The sequence below is a fragment of the Symphalangus syndactylus genome, chromosome 3 (genome assembly GCF_028878055.3).
Source record: "Symphalangus syndactylus isolate Jambi chromosome 3, NHGRI_mSymSyn1-v2.1_pri, whole genome shotgun sequence".
NCBI lineage: Eukaryota > Metazoa > Chordata > Mammalia > Primates > Hylobatidae > Symphalangus > Symphalangus syndactylus.
In genome coordinates, this window is record NC_072425.2 from 16,333,865 (window position 1) to 16,356,468 (window position 22,604).

Here is a 22,604-nt window from a genome sequence, read left to right on the forward strand (position 1 = left end):
AATGGCTTTGGTATATTCCATTATTAACTTTTAAAAATTGTGGTAAAGTATATGTAACATAAAACTTGTCATTTTAACCTTTTTATTTCTTTTTTTGTCTTTTTTTATTAATTTTTTTGCACACAAAACAATAAACATTTTCTAAAAATACATACAAACAAAAAGATGCATATAAAACATATTAGGAAGGTTGCACATGGGAAGACGGGGAATAGAAATGGGGGGTGGGAATTAAAGAAAATAAATGAGAGAGGGACTTTGTATGGATCAATGATAATAACTCAATCCTCTATTTGACAAAGAAGAAGCAGAAGGAAGAGGAAGAAAAAGCAAGTGGGATAAAGGATCAGAAAGGGAGGAAAATAGAAAAAATTAGAGTATGACTCCAGGGTAGACCTGTTTTGTTGTCGCTGGGTTGGTTGGTTGGTTTGTCTGTTGTATTTTTCATATGTTTCGCCATGTTGGCCAGGCTGGTGTCTAACTCCTAGCCTCAAGTGATCAACCTGCCTCAGCCTCCCAGAGTGCTGGGACCACAGGCGTGAGCCACCACGTCCAGCCCCCACATTGCGTCTGGCCTCCGTGGTAGACCTCCCAGATGGGGCAGTCGGGCAGAGGCATTCCCCACATCCCAGACGGGGTGACCGGGCAGAGACGCTCCTCACTTCCCAGACAGGGCGGCCGGGCAGAGATGCTCCTCACTTCCTAGACGGGGTGTAGACGGGGTGGCGGCCGGGCAGAGGCGCTCCTCACTTCCCAGACGGGGCGGCCGGGCAGAGGCGCTCCTCACTTCCCAGACGATGGGCGGCCGGGCAGAGGGGCTCCTCACTTCCCAGACGGGGCGGCCGGGCAGAGGCGCTCCTCACTTCCCAGACGGGGCGGCCGGGCAGAGACGCTCCTCATTTCTTCCCAGACGGGGCTGCCGGGCAGAGGTGCTCCTCGCTTCCCAGACGATGGGCGGCCGGGCAGAGGCGCTCCTCGCTTCCCAGACGATGGGCGGCCGGGCAGAGGCGCTCCTCACTTCCCAGACGGGGCGGCCAGGCGGAGGCGCTCCTCACTTCCCAGACGATGGGCGGCCGGGCAGAGGCGCTCCTCACTTCTTCCCAGACGGGGCAGCCGGGCAGAGGCGCTCTTCACTTCCCAGACGGGGCGGCCGGGCAGAGGTGCTCCTCACTTCCCAGATGGAGCGGCCGGGCAGAGGCGCTCCTCACTTCCCAGACCATGGGCGGCCGGGCAGAGGCGCTCCTCACTTCCCAGACGGGGCGGCCGGGCAGAGGCGCTCCTCACTTCTTCCCAGATGATGGGCGGCGGGCAGAGGCGCTCCTCACTTCCCAGACAGGGCAGCCGGGCAGAGGTGTTCCTCACTTCCCAGACGGGGCAGCCAGGCAGACAGGCTCCTCACTTCTTCCCAGACGGGGCGGCCGGGCAGAGGTGCTCCTCACTTCCCACACGGGGCGGCCGGGAAGAGGCGCTCCTCACATCCCAGACGATGGGCGGCTGGGCAGAGGCGCTCCTCACATCCCAGACGATGGGCGGCCGGGCAGAGGCGCTCCTCACCTCCTAGACGGGGCGGCCGGGCAGAGGCGCTCCTCACATCCCAGACAATGGGCGGCCAGGCAGAGACGCTCCGCACCTCCCAGACGGGGCGGCGGCCGGGCAGAGGCTGCAATCCCAGCACCCTGGGAGGCCAAGGCAGGCGGCTGGGAGGCGGAGGCTGCAGCGAGCCAAGACCACGGCACCGCACTCCAGCCCAGGCAACACCGAGCACCGAGTGAGCGAGACTCCGTCTGCAGTCCCAGCACCTCGGGAGGCCGAGGCGGGCAGACCACTCGAGGTCAGGAGCTGGAGATCAGCCTGGCCAACATGGCGAAACCGCGCCTCCAGCCAAAGGACGAAAAGCAGGCAGGGGTGGTGGCGCGCGCCCGCAATCCCAGGCAGCCCGCAGGCCGAGGCAGGAGAATCACGGGAGCCGGAGGCAGAGAGTCTGCAGTGTGCCGAGTATACTCCAGCCCGGGCAACAGAGGGAAAGAAAGAAAGAACGAAAGGAAAGAAAGGAAAGAGAAAGAAAGAGGAAGGAAGGAAGGAAGGAAGGAAGGAAGGAAGGAAGGAAGGAAGGAAGGAAGGAAGGAGAAAGAAAGAAAGAAAGAAAGAAAGAAAGAAAGAAAGAAAGAAAAGAAAAGAAAAGAAAAGAAAAGAAAAGAAAAGAAAAGAAAAGAAAAGAAAAGAAAAGAAAAAGAAAAGAAAAGAAAGACAGGAAGGAAAGAAAGGAAAGAAAGAAGAAAGAAAGAAAGAAAGAAAGAGAAAGAAAAAAGAAAAAAGAAAAAAAAAAACAAAAACAACAACAACAAAAAAAAATAAAAAAACAGAAAGAAAGAAAGAAAGAAAGGAAGGAAGGAAGGAAGGAAGGAAGGAAGGAAGGAAGGAAGGGTTAACCTTTTTATTTCTTTTAGAGACACAGTGTAGCTCTGTCACCCAAGCTGGAGTGCATGTTGTGATCATGGATCATAGCTCACTGCAACCTTGAAATCCTGGACTCAAGTGATCCTCCCACCTCAGCCTCCTCAGTAGCTGGGACCACAGGTGTGTGCCACCACACCTGGCTAACCATTTTTAAGCGTAAAATTCAGAGGCATTTAGTACATTCAGAATACTGTACAACCATCACCATTATCTAGCTCCACAACATTTTCATCACCCAAAAAAGGAACCCTGTACCATTAAGCAGTCATTCCCATTCCCTCCCATTCCTGCCCCTAGCAACCACTGATCTGCTTTCTGTCTCTAATATGCCATGGCATTTGGAACCTCTCCGTGTCTCTAATATGCCATTGCCATTTTTAACCTCTCCCCACAACCTCTGGACAATGAGGCTGTTCCCATGTTTTGCAACTACAAACACTGCAGCAATAGATGTTGCTGGGCATATACAAAGTGCCTCTCTAGGGATGATACCAAGAAGAGGAATGGCCAGGTCGGAAGGTCTGAGATTTGTGGCTGAAATGCCCTGCAAAATGCCTGCACCAATTCACCGGGCTACAAGCAGGACGTGGGCGGACTCACTTCCCTGCACTCACCAGCACCAGGCAGCAGCCAACCTCTGCCTCTGTTGCCAGTATCTGCCAACAGCACTCCTGCTGGTTTCATTTGCACTTCTCTAATTACCAGTGAGGATTAGCATCCTCTCATATGAGCCATTTGGGTTTCCTCTTGCCTGAACTTCCTGCTCCCACCCTGGCCCATTTTCTCACTGGGGTATGTCTTTGTGACTGTCCCTGTTTTTCCTTGGCACCTGAACAAAGTATCCCTTGAGGGAGGGACATCTTGTTCACCCTCTTTCCCTCTCAGACCCACAGATCCCCTTCATAAGCCCAGAGAAAAGGGCTCTCTGGTTCCCAAAGTTTCCTGGGGACCCAGGAACTGATAAAAGATAGTATTATGGTTTCTCTGGCAACAAGAGGCAAAGAACATGGGACAAAAGGCTTGGCCACGGATGCAGAACCTGAGGCTGTTCTCACTGCCCTCCAGGCCTCCCCTGGGGCACTGAAACCACTGCCCAACTCTTCTGCCATCCTATGTGTGTGAACTCACAAAGCCCCCTACTCTAAGAGCCATGCACTATCACCACCCCATCTTACAGAGGAGGAGACCAAGGCTGGGAGAAGTGAAGGCAAGTGAGGCCACACAGCTGGAAGGGGCAGCACTAGGCCCTGGAGCTGACTCGGACTCCAGAGCCAGAGCAGTTCCCCACCACACTGAGCACTACCCAGGAAGCACCGAGATGGTGAGGCAGCACTGAGCACAGATGGGCACCAAGGAGCTGAGCCTGGACTAAGCACAAAACACCACTTTTGGGTGGGAATTCAAATTAGCTGACCCTTCATCTCCAATTGAAGATGGGATTCCAGGATGACAGATGCTAAGAAACCAAAAAAGGAGAAAACTGGCTAGAGCAAGAGGCTTTTTTTTTCCTTTTTGAGATGGAGTCTCACTCTGTCACCCAGGCTGGAGTGCAGTGGCGTGATCTTGGCTCACTGCAACCTCTGCCTCCCGGGTTCAAGCGATTCTCCTGCCTCAGCCTCCCGAGTAGCTGGGACTACAGGAGTGTACCACCATGCCAGCTAATTTTTTGTATTTTAGTAGAGATGGGATTTCACCGTGTTGCCCAGGCTGGTCTCAAACTCCTGAGCTCAGGCAATCTGCCCACCTCAGCCTCCCAAAGTGCTAGGATCACAGGCGTGAGCCACCATGCCCGCCTTTCTTTCTTTCTTTCTTTTTTTTTTTTTTTGAGACTGAGTCTCACTCTGTTGCCCAGGCTGGAGTGCAGTGGCGCAATCTCGGCTCACTGCAAGCTCCGCCTCCCGGGTTCACGCCATTCTCCTGCCTCAGCCTCCTGAGTTGCTGGGACTACAGGCGCCCGCCACCGTGCCCAGCTAATTTTTTTGTATTTTTAGTAGAGACGGGGTTTCACCGTGGTCTCGATCTCCTGACCTCGTGATCCGCCCGCCTCGGCCTCCCAAAGTGCTGGGATTACAGGCTTGAGCCACCGCGCCCGGTCCCGGCTTTCTTTCCTTTTTGAGATAGTATCTGGTTCTGTCATCCAGGCTGGAGTGCACCAATTTCAGAAGCCGAGGCAGACAGATCACTTGAGGTCAGGAGTTCGAGACCTGGCCAACATAGCAAAACCCTATCTTTACTAAAAATACAAAAAATTAGCCAGGTGTCGTGATGCAAACACGCCTGTAATCCCAGCTACTCAGGAAGTTGAGGAAGGAGAATCGCTTGAACCCAGGAGGCAGAGGTTGCAGTGAGCTGAGATTGTGCCACTTCAGCCTGGGTGACAGAGTGAGACTCTGTATCAAAACAAACAAAAAAATTAATAAAGCTTCCCTCTGAGGGGAGGGAGACAAGGTTATTGCCAAATGACACACAAAAGGGATTCAACTATGTAGACACTTATTTTAAAAGCTGGGCAGTGAGTGGCTGGGTGTGATGGCCCACGCCTGTAATCCCAGCACTTTGGGAGGCTGAGGCGGGTGGATCACCTGAGATCAGGAGTTTGAGACCAGGCTGGACAACATGGTGAAACCCCATCTCTACTAAAAATACAAAAATTAGCTGGGCGTGGCACCTGTAATTCCAGCTGCTCGGGAGGCTGAGGCAGGAGAATCTCTTGAACCCATGACGGGAAAGTTGCAGCCAGCCAAGATTGTGCCACTGCACTCCAGCCTGGGCAACAGAGCAAGACTCCGTCTCAAAAAAAAAAAAAAAAAAAGCTGGGCAGTGAGTATACCACTTTACATTACTTGTTATATATATATATATATATATATAATTTTTGGGGGGGACAGTCTCACTCTGTCACTCAGCCTGAGTAAGTGACACAATCTCAGCTCACTGTAGCCTTGACCTCCAGGGTTCAAGCAATCCTCCCACCTCAGCCTCCCGAGTAGCTAGGACTATAGGTGTGTGCCACCACACCTGGCTAAATTTAAAATGTTTTGAGGCCGGGCGCGGTGGCTCACGCCTGTAATCCCAGCACTTTGGGAGGCCGAGATGGGCGGATCACAAGGTCAGGAGATCGAGACCATCCTGGCTAACACGGTGAAACCTCGTCTCTACCAAAAATACAAAAAAATTAGCCGGGCATGGTGGCGACTGCCTGTAGTCCCAGCTACTCGGGAGGCTGAGACAGGAGAATGGTGTGAACCCGGGAGGCAGAGCTTGCAGTGAGCCAAGGTCACGCCACTGCACTCCAGCCTGGGCGACAGAGCAAGACTCTGTCTCAAAAAAAAAAAAAATAAATAAATAAATAAATAAATAAATAAATAAAAATAAAATGTTTTGTACAGATGAGGTCTCACTGTGTTGCCCAGGCTGGTCTCAAACTCCTGGCCTCAAGCAATTCTCCCACCTCGGCCTCCCAGAGTGTGGGAATTACAGGCGTGAGCCACCACACTTGGCCTTATTTTATATATTAATGGGTTTTTTTTTTTTTGAGACAGAGTCTCGCTCTGTCACCCAGCCTGGAGTATAGTGGTGCAATCTAGGCTCACTGCAACTTCCCCCTCCTGGGTTCAAGCAATTCTCCTGCCTCAGCCTCCTCAGTAGTTGGTATTATGGGTACCCATCACATTTTTGTATTTTTAGTACAGACGGGGTGTCACCATGTTGGCCAAGCTGGTCTCAAACTCCTGACCTCAAGTGTTCCACCTGCCTTGGCCTCTCAAAGTGCTGGGATTACAGGCGTGAACCACTGCACCTGGCCAATATATTAATTTTTAAAGATAAGGCCAGGCGTGGTGGCTCATGCCTATAATCCCAGCACTTTGGGAGGCCAAGGCGGGCAGATTGCCTGAGCTCAGGAGTTCGAGACCAGCCTGGGCAACACAGTGAAACCTCGTCTCTACTAAAAATACAAAAATTAGCCAGGCATGGTGGCACGCGCCTGTAGTCCCAGCTGCTCAGGAGGCTGAGGCAGGAGAATCGCTTGAACTCGGGAGGCAGAAGTTGCAGTGAGCCGAGATCGTGCCACTGCACTCTAGCCAGGGTGACAGAGCAAGACTCTGTGTCTCAAGAAAAAAATAAATAAATAAAGATAAAAACAAGGTTGACAATGTTAAAACAAAACAAAACAAACAAAAAAACAGGGCTTGCTGCAGTGGCTCACGCCTGTAATTACAGCACTTTGGGAGGCCGAGGCTGGTGGATCACCTGAGGTCAGGAGTTTGAGACCAGCCTGACCAATATGATGAAACCCCGTCTCTACTAAAACTACAAAAAGTAGCTGGGTGTGGTGGCATGCACCTATAATCCCAGCTACTAGGGAGGCTGAGACAGGAAAATCACTTGAACCTAGGAGGTGGAGGTTACAGTGAGCCAAGATCGTGCCATTGCACTCCAGCCTGGGCAACAAGAATGAAACTCGGTCTCAAAAAAAAAAAAGCAAAAATAAGAAGAATGTCCCATTTCATTAGCACTGGCATTTTGAGACTATTATCATCTCTTTGCTTAGAACAAAGCAGGAGACAACCGTTTATACTGTCAGTCTTTTCTGAAATATTTGCTAATATATCATTATTCACAATAGCCAAGATACAGAATCAACCTAAGTGTCCATCAACAGATGAATGAAGAAAACGCAGTAGAGATACACAATGCAATACTACTGAGCCTTCAAAAAGGAAATCCTTTCACAACATGCACAAAACTAGAGGATATTATACTCAGTGAAATAAGCTAGGCACAGAAAGACCACATGACTTCATTTATATGTGGAACCTAAAGAAGTCGAACTCGGCCGGGCGCGGTGGCTCACACCTGTAATCCCAGCACTTTGGGAGGCTGAGGCGAGCGGATCACAAGGTCAAGAGATTGAGACCATCCTGGCCAACATGGTGAAACCCCGGGTCTACTAAAAATACAAAAATTAGCCGGGCATGGTGGCGCACGCCTGTAGTCCCAGCTACTCGGGAGGTTGAGGCAGGAGAATCACTTGAAACCAGGAGGCAGATGTTGTAGTGAACAGAGATCACGCCACTGTACTCCAGCCTGGGTGACAGAGCAAGACTCCATCTCAAAAAAGAAAAAAAAGAAGTCAAACTCACAGAAGCAGAATGCTGGTTGCCAGAGATGGAACTGGGGGGCAATGGGAAATATTGGTCAAAGGATATAAGATTTCAGTTAGACAGGGAGAAATTGTTCAACATGGTGACTATAGTTACTGATGTGTATACCTGAAAATTGCTAAGAGATAATTTTAAGTGTTTTCACCACAAATATCTTAGTATGTGAGGCAATGCATATGTTGATTACTTTGACTTAGCCATTCTACATTGTGTACATATGTCAAAACATGTTGTACATCATTAATTTTTATTTGACTATCAAAATAAGAAAAGAAATACAGTCATCCCTTGGTATTCATGGAGGACTGGTTCCAGGACATTCTGTGGATACCAAAATCCAAAGATGCTCAAGTCCCTGATATAAAATGGCACAGTATTTGTATATACCTATGTACCTCCTCCCATATACTTTAAATCATCTCTAGATTATTTATAATACCTCATACAAGGTAAATGCTATGTAAACAGTTGTTATATGATTCAGGGAATAATATCAAGAAAAACAGTCTATACATGTTCAGTAAATATGTAATTTTTTCCAAATATCTTCAATCCAAGGTTGGCTGAATCCACGAATGCAGAACCCACAGATACAGAGGGTCGACTATATTTGCTAACATATAAAGTTCAGACAACTTTTTTTTTTTTTTTTCAGACAAAGTCTCGCTCTTGTTCCCTAGGCTGGAGTGCAATGGCACAGTCTTGGCTCACTGCAACCTCCACCTCCTGGGTTCAAGTGATTCTCCTGCCTTAGCCTCCTGAGTAGCTGGGATTACAGGCGCCTGCCACCATGCCAGGTTCATTTTTGTATTTTTCAAGTAGAGATGGGGTTTCACCATGTTGGCCAGGCAGGTCTCAAACTCCTGACCACAGGTGATCCTCCCGCCTCGGCCTCCCAAAGTGCTGGGATTACAGGCATGAGCCACTGCACCCAGCCCAGAAAATGTTTTTTTCTTTTGAGATGGAGTCTCGCTCTGTCGCCCAGGCTGGAGTGCAGTGGCACAATCTCAGCTCACTGCAGCCTCTGCCTCCTGGGTTCAAACAATTCTCCTGCCTCAGCCTCCCGAGTAGCTGAGATTACTGGCGCCCACCACCACACCTGGCTAATTTTTTTTTTTCCCAAGATGGAATCTCACTCTGTCACCCAGGCTGGAGTGCAGTGGTGCGATCCCAGCTCATTGCAACCTCCACCTCCCAGGTTCAAGCAATTATCCTGCCTCAACCTCCAGAGTAGCTGGGATTACAGGCGCACGCCACCACACCTGGCTAATTTTTGTATTTTTTTTAGTAGAGATGGAGTTTCACTCTATTGGCAAGGCTGGTCTCGAACTCCTGACCTCGTGATCCACTCACCTCGGCCTCCCAAAGTGCTGGGATTACAGGCGTGATCCACCGCGCTCAGCCTAATTTTTGTATTTTTAGTAGAGATGGTTTCACTATGTTGGCCAGGCTGTTCTCGAACTCCTGACCTCAAGTGATCCACCATGTCCACCTTCAGAGAACACATTTTAAGAAAACAAAACGAGACCACGTGATTTGTGTCTGCCAGCCATTAATCATTCTCTTACCCAACAAAAAGCTCAGGTCTGGAACTCTCTTTTCTTTGCCCTGGGCTGAACTCCTCCCTGACTCCCCACTGCCCCTCTCCTGACTTTCAAGGTCGTTACGGTGCTGCCTGGCTTGGATTCAACACCATCTAAGACGGTACTTATCTACTGGGTGCTAAGCACTTCATGTGAACGATTTCATTACATCTCTCTAAGGCCCTCTCAGGTCGGGCACCAATCTTATTTTCTTTTTACAGACAAGGAGAAAGGCTCAGAGAGGATGGGCATACAGAGCTGGAGGGACAGAGCCAGGCCCCGAGCTCACCTCTTTGCAGTGCTGTTCCCTCAGGAGGTCTCGGAGGGTGCGGTTGGTCTCCTCAAATGTGCTCAGCTTCTGCAGGAGAAGTTCCTTCTGCCTTGTCAGGGTGTTGATGTCCGTGCAGGTCATTTGTTTCTCCTGGAAGACAAGCAGCCAGTCTTATAAATGCGGGGGGAGAAGGGAAAAAGCAGGCCCCATGGGCACTCAAGGGGTCTAGTGCCAGAAAGCCCAGACAAGGAGAACCAGGCTGTGTACAGTGCCAAGGTGATCAACGGAAGGTTTCCTGGAAGCGGTGGACCTAAAGGGACAAGCAGGAGCTAAGCCTGCTCCGAGCAAAGGTGGAGAAAGGGGTGGGAAGGCTCAGTGTGAGTGAGCACCGTCAGGGCAGACTTCCTGGAGGAAGCAAAGGAGGATGACAAGACCTGGTGGCTGATACCTGCAGGAATCAACCATATGCCTTGACTCACTGTGATCCCAGGTGACCCATGATGAGGTCTCCTCAGAGGCCCTGGTGACCAGAGGTCATCTTCAAGGGTCAAGGACTAGGAAGTGAGAGTGGTGGGAGGGGGCCTAGTTAAGCATGCCCTCCCCTAGCCTGAAGATGTCATAAAGTCTGCCTGATGACGCGTAAAGACCCTGCCCAGCCTGCAGCTGCCCCCTCCCTGGGCCAGTTCCATGGCTGGGGTCCTCCCACCTGCCACCTACCGTTTTCAGCTTCCCGATGGTATCCTTCAAGGCCATGACCTGCTTGGCAGCCGCAGCCCCATCCATTTCCGCCTCCACCAGCTTGGACATGAGGCACTCTTTCTCCTGTTGTAGGTGTTTCTTCTGAAGTCTGGGGCCAGAAAGACAGGGCTCTGTGAGCCCTCCCAGGCCCCCACATGCCCAGAGATCCAAGGCTTGCCTCACAATGCCCTAGGGGGCTCACCTCTGGTCAGGGAAAAGTGGGGGAGGGGGCAGGAACAGCCCTTCTGACCTGGGTGGCCTTCAGAAAGGACCAGGGCCAGAAGTTACATCTGCCTGGGCACCAGACCAGGGCCTCCACACCAGGAGACATTAGCTACCTGTGGCCCTGTTTCTCTCAAACAGCCACCATTGTCATCTCTGTGCCAACCCCCCCACTGTCACGCCCTCCTATCCACCATCTTCAGATACGCTTTTGAGCCCTTCTACCTCCTCTCTACGCTGGAGCCAAGGCTAGTCAGGCCACCTCCCTGCTTTTAAAGCTTTTCCATGGCTGTAGGCTGGATACAGTGGCTAATGCCTGTAATCCCAGCACTTTGGGAAGCTGAGGCGGGCAGATCACTTGAGATCAGGTGTTATCGAGAGCAGCCTGGCCCAACAGGTAAAACCCCATCTCTACTAAAAATACAAAAGTTAGCCGGGCATGGTAGTGGGCACCTGTAATTCCAGCTACTTGGGAGGCTGAGGCAGGAGGATTGCTTTAGTCAAGGAGGCGGAGATTGCAGTGAGCCAAGATCACGCCACTGCACTCCAGCCTGGATGACAGAGCAAGACTCCATCTCAAAAATTTTGAGATGCATCCCAGGATCAAGCAATTCTCCTGCCTCAGCCTCCAGAGTAGCTAGGATTATAGGCGCCCGCCATGACGCCCGGCTTATTTTTTGTATTTTTAGTAGAGACAGGGTTTCACCATGTTGGCCAGGCTGGTCTCGAACTCCTGACCTTGTGATTCGCCTGCCTTGGCCTCCCAAAGGGCTGGGATTACAGGTGTGAGCCACCGCGCCCAGCCAAATAAATTAATTAAATAAAAATAAATCCTTTCCATGGCTTCCAAATGCCCTCAATGCAATGCCTCAAAGTGGCTGCTGAGAGCCGGCCCCCTGCCAACCTGTGTGGCCGCCTTATCCTCTGCCCACCCACTCTGGCCTGCCTTCCATTTCTCAGCTACAAACACCTTCCCACCTTGGGGTCTTTGCATAAGATGTTCCCACTGAGTAGTGCTTTCTTCCCTAGCACCCACCTGCCGAACGCTCAACCATCCTGCAGGACGCCCCTTATATATCACTTGTTCCAGAAACAGTTCCCTGCTACCCAGCCCCACACCACAATCCACGAGGTCCTCCCTTTCCCTCATAGTACAAATCATAAGCACGACCAGGTAATTAACTGTAATTAACCCTGTGACTGTTGAACAGGCTCCAGGGCACAGGCACAGTGCCTGTGCCCACCTCCTCCGTTGCTTTCCATTATTGCCCAGGGCTCAGGGCAGCCTGGCAGGGAGGAATAGATCAGCAGGGGCAGGGCAGGCACCGCCTTACGTGGTGAAGTCCTTCTCCTCCTTCATGCGCTCGATGTTGTGCCTCAGCACCGTGTTCTCATGCTCAGTCTCGGCCAGTTCGTGGGCCACCTCCTCCAGCTCTTCCTTCCGTTCCTCCAGGAACCTTTTGGCCATCTGGCGCTCACCCTTTTGCATCTTGACCTGCGCAGGGGGACCCAGGCAGGGGCCACTGAGGGGAGGTCCTTCCTCTATGCCACATTGCTAGGCTCAATGCTTTGGACCAAAATAAGGCCCCGGCCGGGCGTGGTGGCTCACGCCTGTAATCCCAGCACTTTGGGAGGCCAAGGTGGGTAAGTCACTTGAGGTCAGGAGTTCAAGACCAGCCTGACCAACATGGTGAAACCCCGTCTCTACTAAAAATACAAAAATTAGCCAGATGTGGTGGTGCTTGCCTGTGATCCCAGCTACTCTGGAAGCTGAGCCAGGAGAGAATCACCTGAACCCAGGAGCCAGAGGTTGCAGTGAGCCAAGATCGTGCCCACTGCACTCCAGCCTGGGCAACAAGAGCGAGACTCCATCTCAAAAAAAAACAAAAACAAAAAAATAAGGGGCTTTCCAATTCGGAACTACACAGGCTGCGTGCCAGGGCCTTATGGGTGCAATCTCAGTTAACTGCCATGAAGACTGACTCTCCTGGGAGATGCTGATTCTTTTTTTATAGATGAGGAAACTCAGTACAGAGAGCCCCAGTGACTTGTGGGTTGGGAATGAAGCCAGGTTGCAAACCGTGGTTTGGCTGGCACACCATAGGAGGAGAGATGTCACAAAAAGGCTCTGCACTTTAAGCTATAGGGGAAGAAGGGCTTTTTTTTTTCTTTTGAGACAGGGTCTCACTCTGTCATCCAGGCTGGAGTGCAGCGGTGCAATCTCAGCTCACTGCAACCTCTGCCTCCTGGGTTCAAGTGATTCTTCTGCCTCAGCCTCCCAAGTAGCTGGGATTACAGGCGTGTGCCTGGCAAATTTTTGTATTTTTAGTAGAGATGCGGTTTCACCATGTTGGCCAGGCTGGTCTTGAACTCCTGACCTCAAGTGATCTGCCCTCCTCAGTCTCCCAAAGTGCTAGGATTATAGGCATGAGCCACCGTGCCTGGCCAAGAAGGGCCTATTGCCAGGCAGCCAGCCCTAGGTTCTCCAGGAGGTTCCCTGGACCTCGAGTACAGGGTGGAGGATTAACGACACAGGTCGTGTTAGCAGTGAAGACATATGCTGAGATAGCAATCCAAGCCTAAGGCCTGGATTTTAATGACAACTCTGCCAATTTCCTAGTTGGGGGCCTTGGACTTCCAGGTTCTATTTCCAATTCCATTGCCCCATCCCACCCCAAGAGACAGCACAGCAACTTAGGACAAACTTCCTTGGCCTCTTTGGGGCTTTGTTTTTGTTAATTTTTTTTATTTATATATATATATGTATTTTTTGAGACAGAGTCTCTCTCTGTCGCCCAGGCTAGAGTGCAATGGCACAATCTCAGCTCACTGCAATCTCTGGCTCCTGGGTTCAAGCAATTCTACCCTCAGCCTCCTGAGTAGCTGAGACTACAGGCACACGCCACCACGCCTGGCTAATTTTTGTTTGTATTTTTAGTAGAGACAGGGTTTCACCATGTTGGTTAGGCTGGTCTCAAACTCCTGACCTCAGGTGATCCACCTCCCTCGGCCTCCCAAAGTGCTGGGATTACAGGCGTGAGCCACCATGCCCGGCCTGTTTTTGTTAAACTTTATATAAAGTGGAAGTCATAGGCCCTAGTTTCCTAGGTATTTCATCTCTATAATGAGGACAGTAACACCACTGGCTTCACATGCTGTTATAAAAATTCAAATTGGACCACCCATGTGGAGCACCAGGACAGCTACTTGCTCAATAGAGAGGGCCCTTGTTGGTGGGATGGGATCCCATGCTGCCCCAGCTACCTCCCGGGGCAGGCACCTGAAGCCCGGGGCAACCCTGCAGAGGCAGGCTGAGGGACCAGGCAGGAAATCCACCTGGGTGCTCCTGCACATCCTCAGGGTAGTAGCCATCCCAGCCCCCTACCTCCCTCACCTCAGACTTCAGACAACCAACCGCATTCATTAGACTATCAATCTTCTTATCATAACGGTTCATTTTACAGTGACCTGAGTCATCATCTTCTGTAGAGAGGTCACTTAACCGCATCACTGAGACCAGCTTTTCTGAAGATGGTGGCGTGATCTCCAGGCAATGAGGTGGATTCTGATGTAGAGGAGGGAGAAACATATGAACTCAGAAGGCAGAACCCTGACCATGAGTTCCACCACTGGAGGCTTATTTACTGATTAGATGGGAAAAGCTATGACAGCTAACTCGGGGACCCCAGGAAGAACTATACTCTGAACCCTCATGATGGAACATTACCTATCCATGTTTAAATGATGGTTTTGGAGAATTCCCAACATCCAAATTAAAAGCTGGGGCTACGATGTTAAGTTTAAAATAAAGAACATAGGCTGGATACCCTGTAAAACCAGTATATTGGGAGGCCGAGGCGGGAAGCCAAAACCAGCCTCAGCAACATAGCGAGACCTTGTCTCTATAAAAGTAAAAGAATTAGCTGGCACTGGGCACGGTGACTCACACCTGCAATCCCAGTGCTTTGGGAGGCCGAGGCGGGTGGATGACCACAGGTTAGGAGTTTGAGACCAGCCTGACCAACATGGTGAACCCCCGTCTCTACTAAAAATACAAAATTAGCCGGACATGGTGGTGCATGCCTGTAATCTCAGCTATTCAGGAGGCTGAGGCTGGAGAATCGCTTGAACCCAGGAGGTGGAGGTTGCAGTGAGCCAAGATCGCGCCATTGCACTCCAGCCTGGGCAACAAGAACAAAACTCCGTCTCAAAAAAAAAATCAGGTGGGTGTAGTGGCACATGCTTGTGGTCTCAACTAATCAGGAGGCTGAGGCAGGGGATTCCTTGAGTCCATGAGTTCAAGGCTGCAGTGAGCTATGATAGCACCACTGCATGCCAGCCTGGGTGACAGAGCGAAACCCTGTCGCTAAAAATAATAATACTAATAAAGAAATAATATAACAAATCAGCAAAAATATTAATAATACCCAAAGTTGGCAAAAGTTTCGGGCAATACATTTTTTTGTACCTAGGGTAGAAGTGAAATATGTCAAAAGTCTTTTAAATGAATATGAATACCTGATAGTGGATTAGTTACAAAGGTAGATGGATCTGCTGAAAAGGTATTGTAGAAACAAGTGGGTAAATTTGAAAAAGGACCAGATATTGTATAATATTAAGAAATGTTCTGGGCCGGGCGCGGTGGCTCACGCTTGTAATCCCAGCACTTTGGGAGGCCGAGGCGGGCAGATCACGAGGTCAGGAGATCGAGACCACGGTGAAACCCCGTCTCTACTAAAAATACAAAAAATTAGCCGGGCATGGCCGGGCGCGGTGGCTCACGCTTGTAATCCGAGCACTTTGGGAGGCCGAGGCGGGCGGATCATGAGGTCAGGAGATCGAGACCATGGTGAAACCCCGTCTCTACTAAAAAATAGAAAAAATTAGCCGGGCGTGGTGGCGGGCGCCTGTAGTCCCAGCTACTCGGAGAGGCTGAGGCAGGAGAATGGCGTGAACCCGGGAGGAGGAGCTTGCAGTGAGCCGAGATTGCGCCACTGCACTCCAGCCTGGGCGACAGAGCGAGACTCCGTCTCAAAAAAAAAAAAAAAAAAAAAAAAAAAAAAAAATTAGCCGGGCGTGGTGACGGGCGCCTGTAGTCCCAGCTACTCAGAGAGGCTGAGGCAGGAGAATGGCGTGAACCCGGGAGGCGGAGCTTGCAGTGAGCCGAGATTGCGCCACTGCACTCCAGCCTGGGCAACAGAGCGAGACTCCGTCTCAAAAAACAAAAAAAAGAAATGTTCTTAGGAGTAATCATTGTTATTTTGATGATGTAGAAAAATATTATAAATGCACATGGTACAATACCTGGAAAATACTTTTTTAAATACATCAGTATAAAAAATATTTTAGGGCCAGGCATGGTGGCTCATGCCTGTAATCCCAGCACTTTGGGAGGCCAAGGCGGGCAGATCACAAGGTCAGGAGATCGAGACAGTGAAACCCCGTGTCTACTAAAAATACAAAAAAATTAGCCGGGCATGGTGGCAGGTGCCTGTAGTCCCAGCTTTTTTAATATTTTTTTTAATATTTTAAAATGCATATATGCTTCAGGAAACTTTATGCAAAGCTGTAAACACTTTGCTTTTTTTTTTTTTGAGACAGGGTCTCACTCCATCGCCTAGGCTGGAGTGCAGTGGTGCCATCTCGGCTCACTGCAACCTCTGCCTCCCAGGTTCAAGCAATTCTCCTGCCTCAGCCTCCCGGCTAGCTGGGATTACAGGCGCCTACCACCGTGCCCAGCTGATTTTTGTATTTTTAGTAGAGATGGGGTTTCAATATGTTGGCCAGGCTGTTCTCGAGCTCCTGACCTCAAGTGATCTGCCTGTCTCAGCCTCTCAAAGTGCTGGGATTACAGGAGTAAGCCACCGTGCCCGGCCATATATTGCTTTTTTTTTTTTGAGACAGAGTTTTGCTCTTATCGCCCAGGTTAGAGTGCAATGGCACAATCTTGGCTCACTGCAACCTCTGCCTCCTGGGTTCAAGCAATTCTCCTGCCTCAGCCTCCCAAGTAGCTGGGTTATAGGTGCCTACCACCACATCCAGATAATTTTTGTATTTTTAGTAGAGGTGGGGTTTCACCATGTTGGCCAGGCTGGTCTCGAACTCCTGACCTTGTGATCCACCAGCTTTGGCCTCCCGAAATTCTGGGATTACAGGCATGAGCCACCACATCCAGCTATATATATTGCTTTTAGAAGAAGTTACTTTTAATACTTAAAATGGCAAAAATAGGAAAATGTATAAACAGTCATGTGCCACGTACCATTTCAGTCAGCAATGGACTGCATATATGACAGTGGTCCCAAAACACCGTATTTTTACTGTACCTTTTCTATATTTACTACGTTTCAATATGCAAATACTTACCATTGTGTTAGTTGCCTATAGTATTCTGTATGGCATCATGCTGTAGACGTCTGTAGCCTAGGAGCAATAGGCTATACCATACAGCCCAGGTGCGTAGCAGGCTCTACCAATCTCGGTTTGCACAAGTACACTCCATGATGTTTGCGCAATGATGAAAGTGCCTAACAACATGTTTCTCAGAATATATCCCCATTGTTAACTGATATATGACTATACAGTTTTTAAAATGACAAATATATATATATATATGTGTATATATATATATATATATATATATGTGTATATATATATATATATATATATATATATATATATATGAAAGTGTGACTAGTTACTCCTTGTGATGGGGAGGGAGTGACATAGACAAAAGCCAGAGGCCCAGAGGCAGCTTCTAGGATGCTGGGTGATCGTTACACAGGTACCTTCGGCTTGTGAAAATTCATGGAGCAATACAGTTCTGATGGGTGTACATCCCTGCACTTTTCCTTTTTTTTTGAGATGCGGTCTCACTCTGTCAAGCAGCCTGGAGTGCAGTAGCACAACTTTGGTTCACTGCAACCTCTGCTTCCCAGGCTCAACCGATCCTTACACCTCAGCCTCCCAAGTAGCTGGGACCACAGGTGCACACCACCACACCGGGCTAATTTTTTGTATTTTTGGTAGAGATACAGTTTCATCACATCGTCTAAGCTGGTCTCCAACTCCTGAGCTCAGGTGAACCGCCTGCCTCAGCCTCCCAAAGTGCTGGGATTACAGGCGTGAGACACCAGGCCTGGCCCGTCCTCTTTTCGTTTTTCTTTTCCTTTTTTTTTTTTTTTGAGATGGAGACTTGCTTCGTTGCCCAGGCTGCAGTGCAGGGGTGCGATCTTGGCTCCCTGCAACTTCCGCCTCATGGGCTCAAGCAATTCTTCTGCCTCAGCCTTCTATGTAGCTGAGATTAGTGGCGCGACCACCACGCCAGGGTAATTTTTGTATTTTTAGTAGAGACAGGGTTTCGCCATGTTGGCTAGGCTGGTCTCGAACTCCTGACGTCAGTTGATTTGCCTGCCTCGGCCTCCCAAAGTGCTGGGATTACAGGAGTGAGCCATTGCTCCCAGGCCTGTACTTTTCAACAAGAAGTTTTTGAAACTTAAAAGCAGCCAGAATTGAGTAGATGATTATTTTTCTGTATTTTCAAATTTCCCTAAATACAAATAGATCATTTTTTTGTTTTGTTTTGTTTTTTTGTTTTGAGACGGAGTCTCGCTCTGTCGCCAGGCTGGAGTGCAGTGGCGCAATCTCAGCTCACTGCAACCTCTGCCTCCAGGGTTCAAGCAATTCTCCTACCTCAGCCTCCCAAGTGGCTGGGACTACAGGCGCATGCCATCACGCCCAGCTAATTTTTCTATTTTTAGTTGAGATGGGGTTTCACCATGTTGGCCAGGACGGTCTCAATCTCTTGACCTCATGATCCGCCTGCCTCGGCCTCCCAAAGTGCTGGGATTACAGGCGTGAGCCGCCACGCCCGGCTGATCACTTTTACTAATAGAGGCAAGAAAAAAACCTAGACCTTCTTTCTCCCAAAAATGATCTTATATTCCAGGAGTTGTAAGATATCAAACAAGAACCCCACATGCATACAGCAGCTTTTGGTCTTCATTTCCGCATCTTCCTCAAACTTCCACCTCCAGGGGCTGTTCCCCTTCCGTCCATGAAGGACAGGGTTGAGTTAGGGCCTCTCAGGGCCACAGGAAGCCACTGGAAAGTGGAAAGGGGCAGACACAAGAATGAAAGCAGAAAAGACAGCTACTGTTCCAGCTGCTGAGAGAACCTGGGCAGGCCATCTCTCTGAGACCTTCCATCTCTAGGATTTGGCAATGGAGAAGGGATTATTACCCCTAGCAACCCATGTCAACAGGAAAACTTTTCATAGCAGCATCTCTGTGATGTGTACTTTGAAAACTACTGAGGAGGCCAGGCACAGTGGTTCATGCCTGTAATACCAGCACTTTGGGAGGCCGAGGAGAGCAGATCACTTGAGGTCAGGAGTTCAAGACCAGCCTGGCAAACACGGTGAAACTCCATCTCTATTAAAAATACAAACACTAGCTGGGTGTGGTGGTGCATGCCTGAGTCCCAGCTAACTCAGAGGCTGAGGTAGGAGAATCACTTGAACCTGGGAGGTGGAGGTTGCAGTGAGCCGAGATCATGCCACTGCACTCTAGCCTGGGCAACAGAACAAGACTCCATCTCAAAAAAACCAAAACTACCAAGGCTTTTCACTTTTTTAAAAGGCATTTTTGGGCTGGGCACAGTGGCTCACGCCTGTAATCCCAGCACTTTGGGAGGCCGAGGCAGGTGGATCACGAGGTCAGGAGATTGAGACCATCCTGGCTAACATGGTGAAACCCCGTCTCTACTAAAAATACAAAAAATTAGCCGGGTGTGGTGGCAGGCGCCTGTAGTCCCAGCTACTTGGGAGGCTGAGGCAGGAGAATGGCATGAAGCATGAACCGGGGAGGTGGAGCTTGCAGTGGGCCGAGATCACGCCACTGCACTCCAGCCTGGGTGACAGAGCGAGACTCCGTCTCAACAAAAAAAAAAAAAACGAGTTCGAGACCAGCCTGGCCAATATGATGAAACCCCGTATCTATTAAAAATACAAAAATTAGCCAGGTGTGGTGGTGCGTGCCTGTAATCCCAGCTACTCGGGAGGCTGAGGCAGGAGAATCGCTTGTACCCAGGAGGTAGAGGTTGCAGTAAGCCGAGATTGAGCTACTGCACTCCAGCTTGGGTGACAAAACAAGACTCCTTCTCAAAAAGTAAATAAATAAATAAAAATAAAGCATTAAACCTTGCCATACCTCAGAGGCAATCACTGCTTACCACTACTTGCATATTCTCCCAGAAAACGTTCTGTAGATATAAACATATTCTCCCAGAAAACGTTCTGTACATACAAACATATGCGTTTATACATGGACACAGACGCCCCTTTTCTGCACAAATAGGGCCGGCCAAATGTTATACATTGTGCATCTCCATGCTTCATTATCATGCATAAATATCTGTCTCAATCTTTTTTTTTTTAAGACAGGGTCCTTTTCTGTAACCCAGGCTACAGTGCAGTGGCATAATCACAGCTTACTGAAATCTCAACCTCCCCTCCAAGTAACTAGGACTACAAGTGCGTGCCACTGCACCCAGCTAATTTTTTATCTTTTCTAGAGGCAGGGTCTCGTCGTGTTGCCCAGGCTGGTCTTGAACTCCTGGGCTCAAGTGATCCTCCTGCCTTGGCCTCCCAAAGTGTGGGATCACAGGTATAAGCCACGGCAACAAGCCTCTACCTCAGCCTTTGCAAGGCTGCATGGTATTCCATTGTATGGATGTATCATATTTCTCTTTTGTTTTGTTTTGTTTGAGATAGGGTCTCACTGTGTCACACAGGCTATGCAGTGGCATGATCATGGCTCACTGCAGCCTTAACCTCCCTGGCTCAAGCGATCCTCCCACCTCAGCCTTCTGTGTAGCTGGAACTACAAGCGCATGCCACCACGCCCAACTAGTTTTTTATTTTTTGTAGAGATAGGATCTCACTATGTTGCCCAGGCTGATCTCAACTCCTGGGCCCAAGCGATCCTCCCTCCTGGGCCTCCTAAAAGTGTTGGGATTACAGGTGTGAGCCTACCACGCCCAGCCAGATGTATTACAATTTAACCAACACTCTCCTGATGGACATTTAGGTTGCTTCCAATTTTTCTGTTACAAATAATGCTATAGCCAAAAATCAAAAAATCCCTGTACTTACAATCCCAGCTACTCGGGAGGCTGAGGCAGAAGCATGGCGTGAACCCAGGAGGTGGAGCTTGCAGTGAGCCGAGATTGCACCACTGCACTCCAGCCTGGGTGACAGAGTGAGCCTCCGTCTCAAAAAAAAAAAAAAAATCTCTGTACTCTTCTATGGTGTTTTTAGGACAACTTCCTAGACAAAAAATTACAGAATCAATGTTTAGACAAGTGCTGCCAAACTGACTCCACAACTGTTGAATCAGGTTCACAGTCCTGTAAAAAATGTTTTAAAAGATTCGGGCTGGGTGTGGTGGCTCACACCTGTAATCCCAGCACTTTGGGAGGCCGAGGTGGGCTGATCATCAGCCTGAGGTTGGGAGTTTGAGACCAGCCTGACCAACATGGACAAATCCCATCTCTACTAAAAATACAAAACTAGCCGGGATGGTGGTGCATGCCTGTAATCCCAGATACTAGGAGGCTGACACAGGAGAATCGCTTGACCCAGGAGGCAGAGGCTGTGGTGAGCTGAGATTGCGCCACTGCACTCCAGCCTGGGCGACAAGAGCAAAACTCCATCTCAAAAAAAAAAAAAAAAAGAAAGAAAGAAAAAAGATTAATTGATATCCCATATGCTTGCTGGCAGGAGATAGTTGTCATTTTTTAAACTTTTTCCATTCAAGAAAAAAGCTCATTGTTTTTGTTTAAAAAAAAAATACCGCGGCTTTTAATTTACATTTCACTGCTTATTAGTGAAGTATATGTAGTAAAAAATGTAAGGCAGCATTTTAATTTCAATCCTTGTAATTTATTGTACTGGTCAGAGCAGTTTCCATTTAATCCTAGGAAGGCCCCATACTCCCTTTGTCTCTAAGGGAAAGGAGTCTCCTTTGTCTGGTAAATCAAGGAGTCAAAACTATGAGGTATGACTATAAACTTCAAGAAGTTACTTTTGTTTTTCATTTCTTTTTTTTTTTTTCTTTTCACTGCTGGTATGAAAGATTTCTAATGTAATAAACTATAAGAAAAATAGGCTGGCTGCGGTGGCTCACGCCTGTAATCCCAAAACTTTGGGAGGCCGAGGTGGGCGGATCACCTGAGGTCAGGAGTTCGAGACCAGCCTGGCCAACACAGTGAAACCCCATCTCTACTAAAAATACAAAAATTAGATGGAAGTGGTGGTGGGCGCCTGTAGTCCCAGCTACTAGGGAGGTTGAGGCAGGAGAATCACTTGAACCTGGGAGGCAGAGGTTGCAGTGAGCCAAAATCATGCCACTGCACTCCAGCCTGGGCGACAGAGCAAGGCTCTGTTTCAAAAATAAAAGAAAGAAAAGAAAGAAAAGAAAAGAAAAGAAAAGAAAAGAAAAGAAAAGAAAAGAAAAGAAAACATGTGATGTGGCTCCCCATAAGCAAAGCAGAGAGGCTAAGAGTACTGCCTCTAGAATGAATCTTAACTCCAGCTCTGCTACCTTCTCTGTGACTCTGGGAAAATCACTTCTCTCTGAGGCCTAGTTCTTCATCTCTGCAGTGGGACAGCAGGACTTCCCACACAGCAGTGTCATAAGAACTCAAGAAGATTCACACAGTTTCAGGGTTTAGCAAGGCCCTCAGTAAATGGGGTCTGTTAGGACATTCCAGTAGCTACAGCTGACCCTGAATCATACCGAGGCTGAGGCCTGCTAGGATCTGAGCAGTCCAAGAAGAAAAGCCTGGGCAAGGGTGAGCCTACCTCCCACTTGCATCCCACAGGCCGGGCAGATGATTTTCCAGGGGGCATCCAAGGTACCTTGGTTTTCACCCGGACACTCCGCTGCACATTCACAGTGTCCCCTTTCATTCCTCGCTTGTGAGATTTCTGTGGAAAGGGACAAACCCAGGGTCACCTCCACACCCAGCTGGCCACGGTGCCACACTAGTGACATCCCTGTCCGACTGGCAGAGTGCCTCTTCTGACTAATGTTACTGCTGCTGCTCCTGGATGACAGGCCTGCCTACCTTCTAACCAGGAAACCGGCCTCCAAAAGAGTATGTTTG

At 49.2% G+C, this 22,604-nt stretch overlaps 2 protein-coding genes across 3 annotated transcripts in view; both read right to left on the reverse strand.

The window, feature by feature from the left end:
- Positions 1-22,604, reverse strand: part of ODF2 (outer dense fiber of sperm tails 2) — a 48,791-nt gene that overhangs the window by 21,547 nt on the left and 4,640 nt on the right. The window contains 5 exon segments of the mRNA XM_063635769.1: positions 9,495-9,626; positions 10,194-10,323; positions 11,771-11,931; positions 13,831-14,001; positions 22,300-22,425. Of these exon segments, the coding sequence (XP_063491839.1) occupies positions 9,495-9,626; positions 10,194-10,323; positions 11,771-11,931; positions 13,831-14,001; positions 22,300-22,425 (720 nt within the window).
- Positions 22-5,203, reverse strand: LOC134736149 (uncharacterized). 2 transcript variants are annotated; one of them, XM_063635896.1, is made up of 2 exons: positions 1,135-5,203; positions 22-702 (listed from the first exon to the last, which is right to left on the reverse strand). In XM_063635896.1, the coding sequence occupies exon 1, from the start codon at positions 2,494-2,496 to the stop codon at positions 1,588-1,590; it is 909 nt and encodes a 302-aa protein (XP_063491966.1). In that variant the 5' UTR covers positions 2,497-5,203; the 3' UTR covers positions 22-702; positions 1,135-1,587. The 2 variants fall into 2 exon arrangements, with proteins under 2 accessions (XP_063491966.1, XP_063491965.1); XM_063635895.1 differs by having other exon boundaries at positions 35-588; positions 1,631-4,256.

Bases quoted from the DNA above. Each gene is read 5' to 3' on its own strand.
- LOC134736149 (XM_063635895.1), bottom strand. From the start codon at position 2,496: ATGATCACAACATGCACTCCAGCTTGGGTGACAGAGCTACACTGTGTC. The intron at 589-1,630 runs GTGCGGAGCGTC...CCCATCTGGGAG, and splicing joins GCCGCCGCCCCGTCTGGGAG to GTCTACCACGGAGGCCAGAC.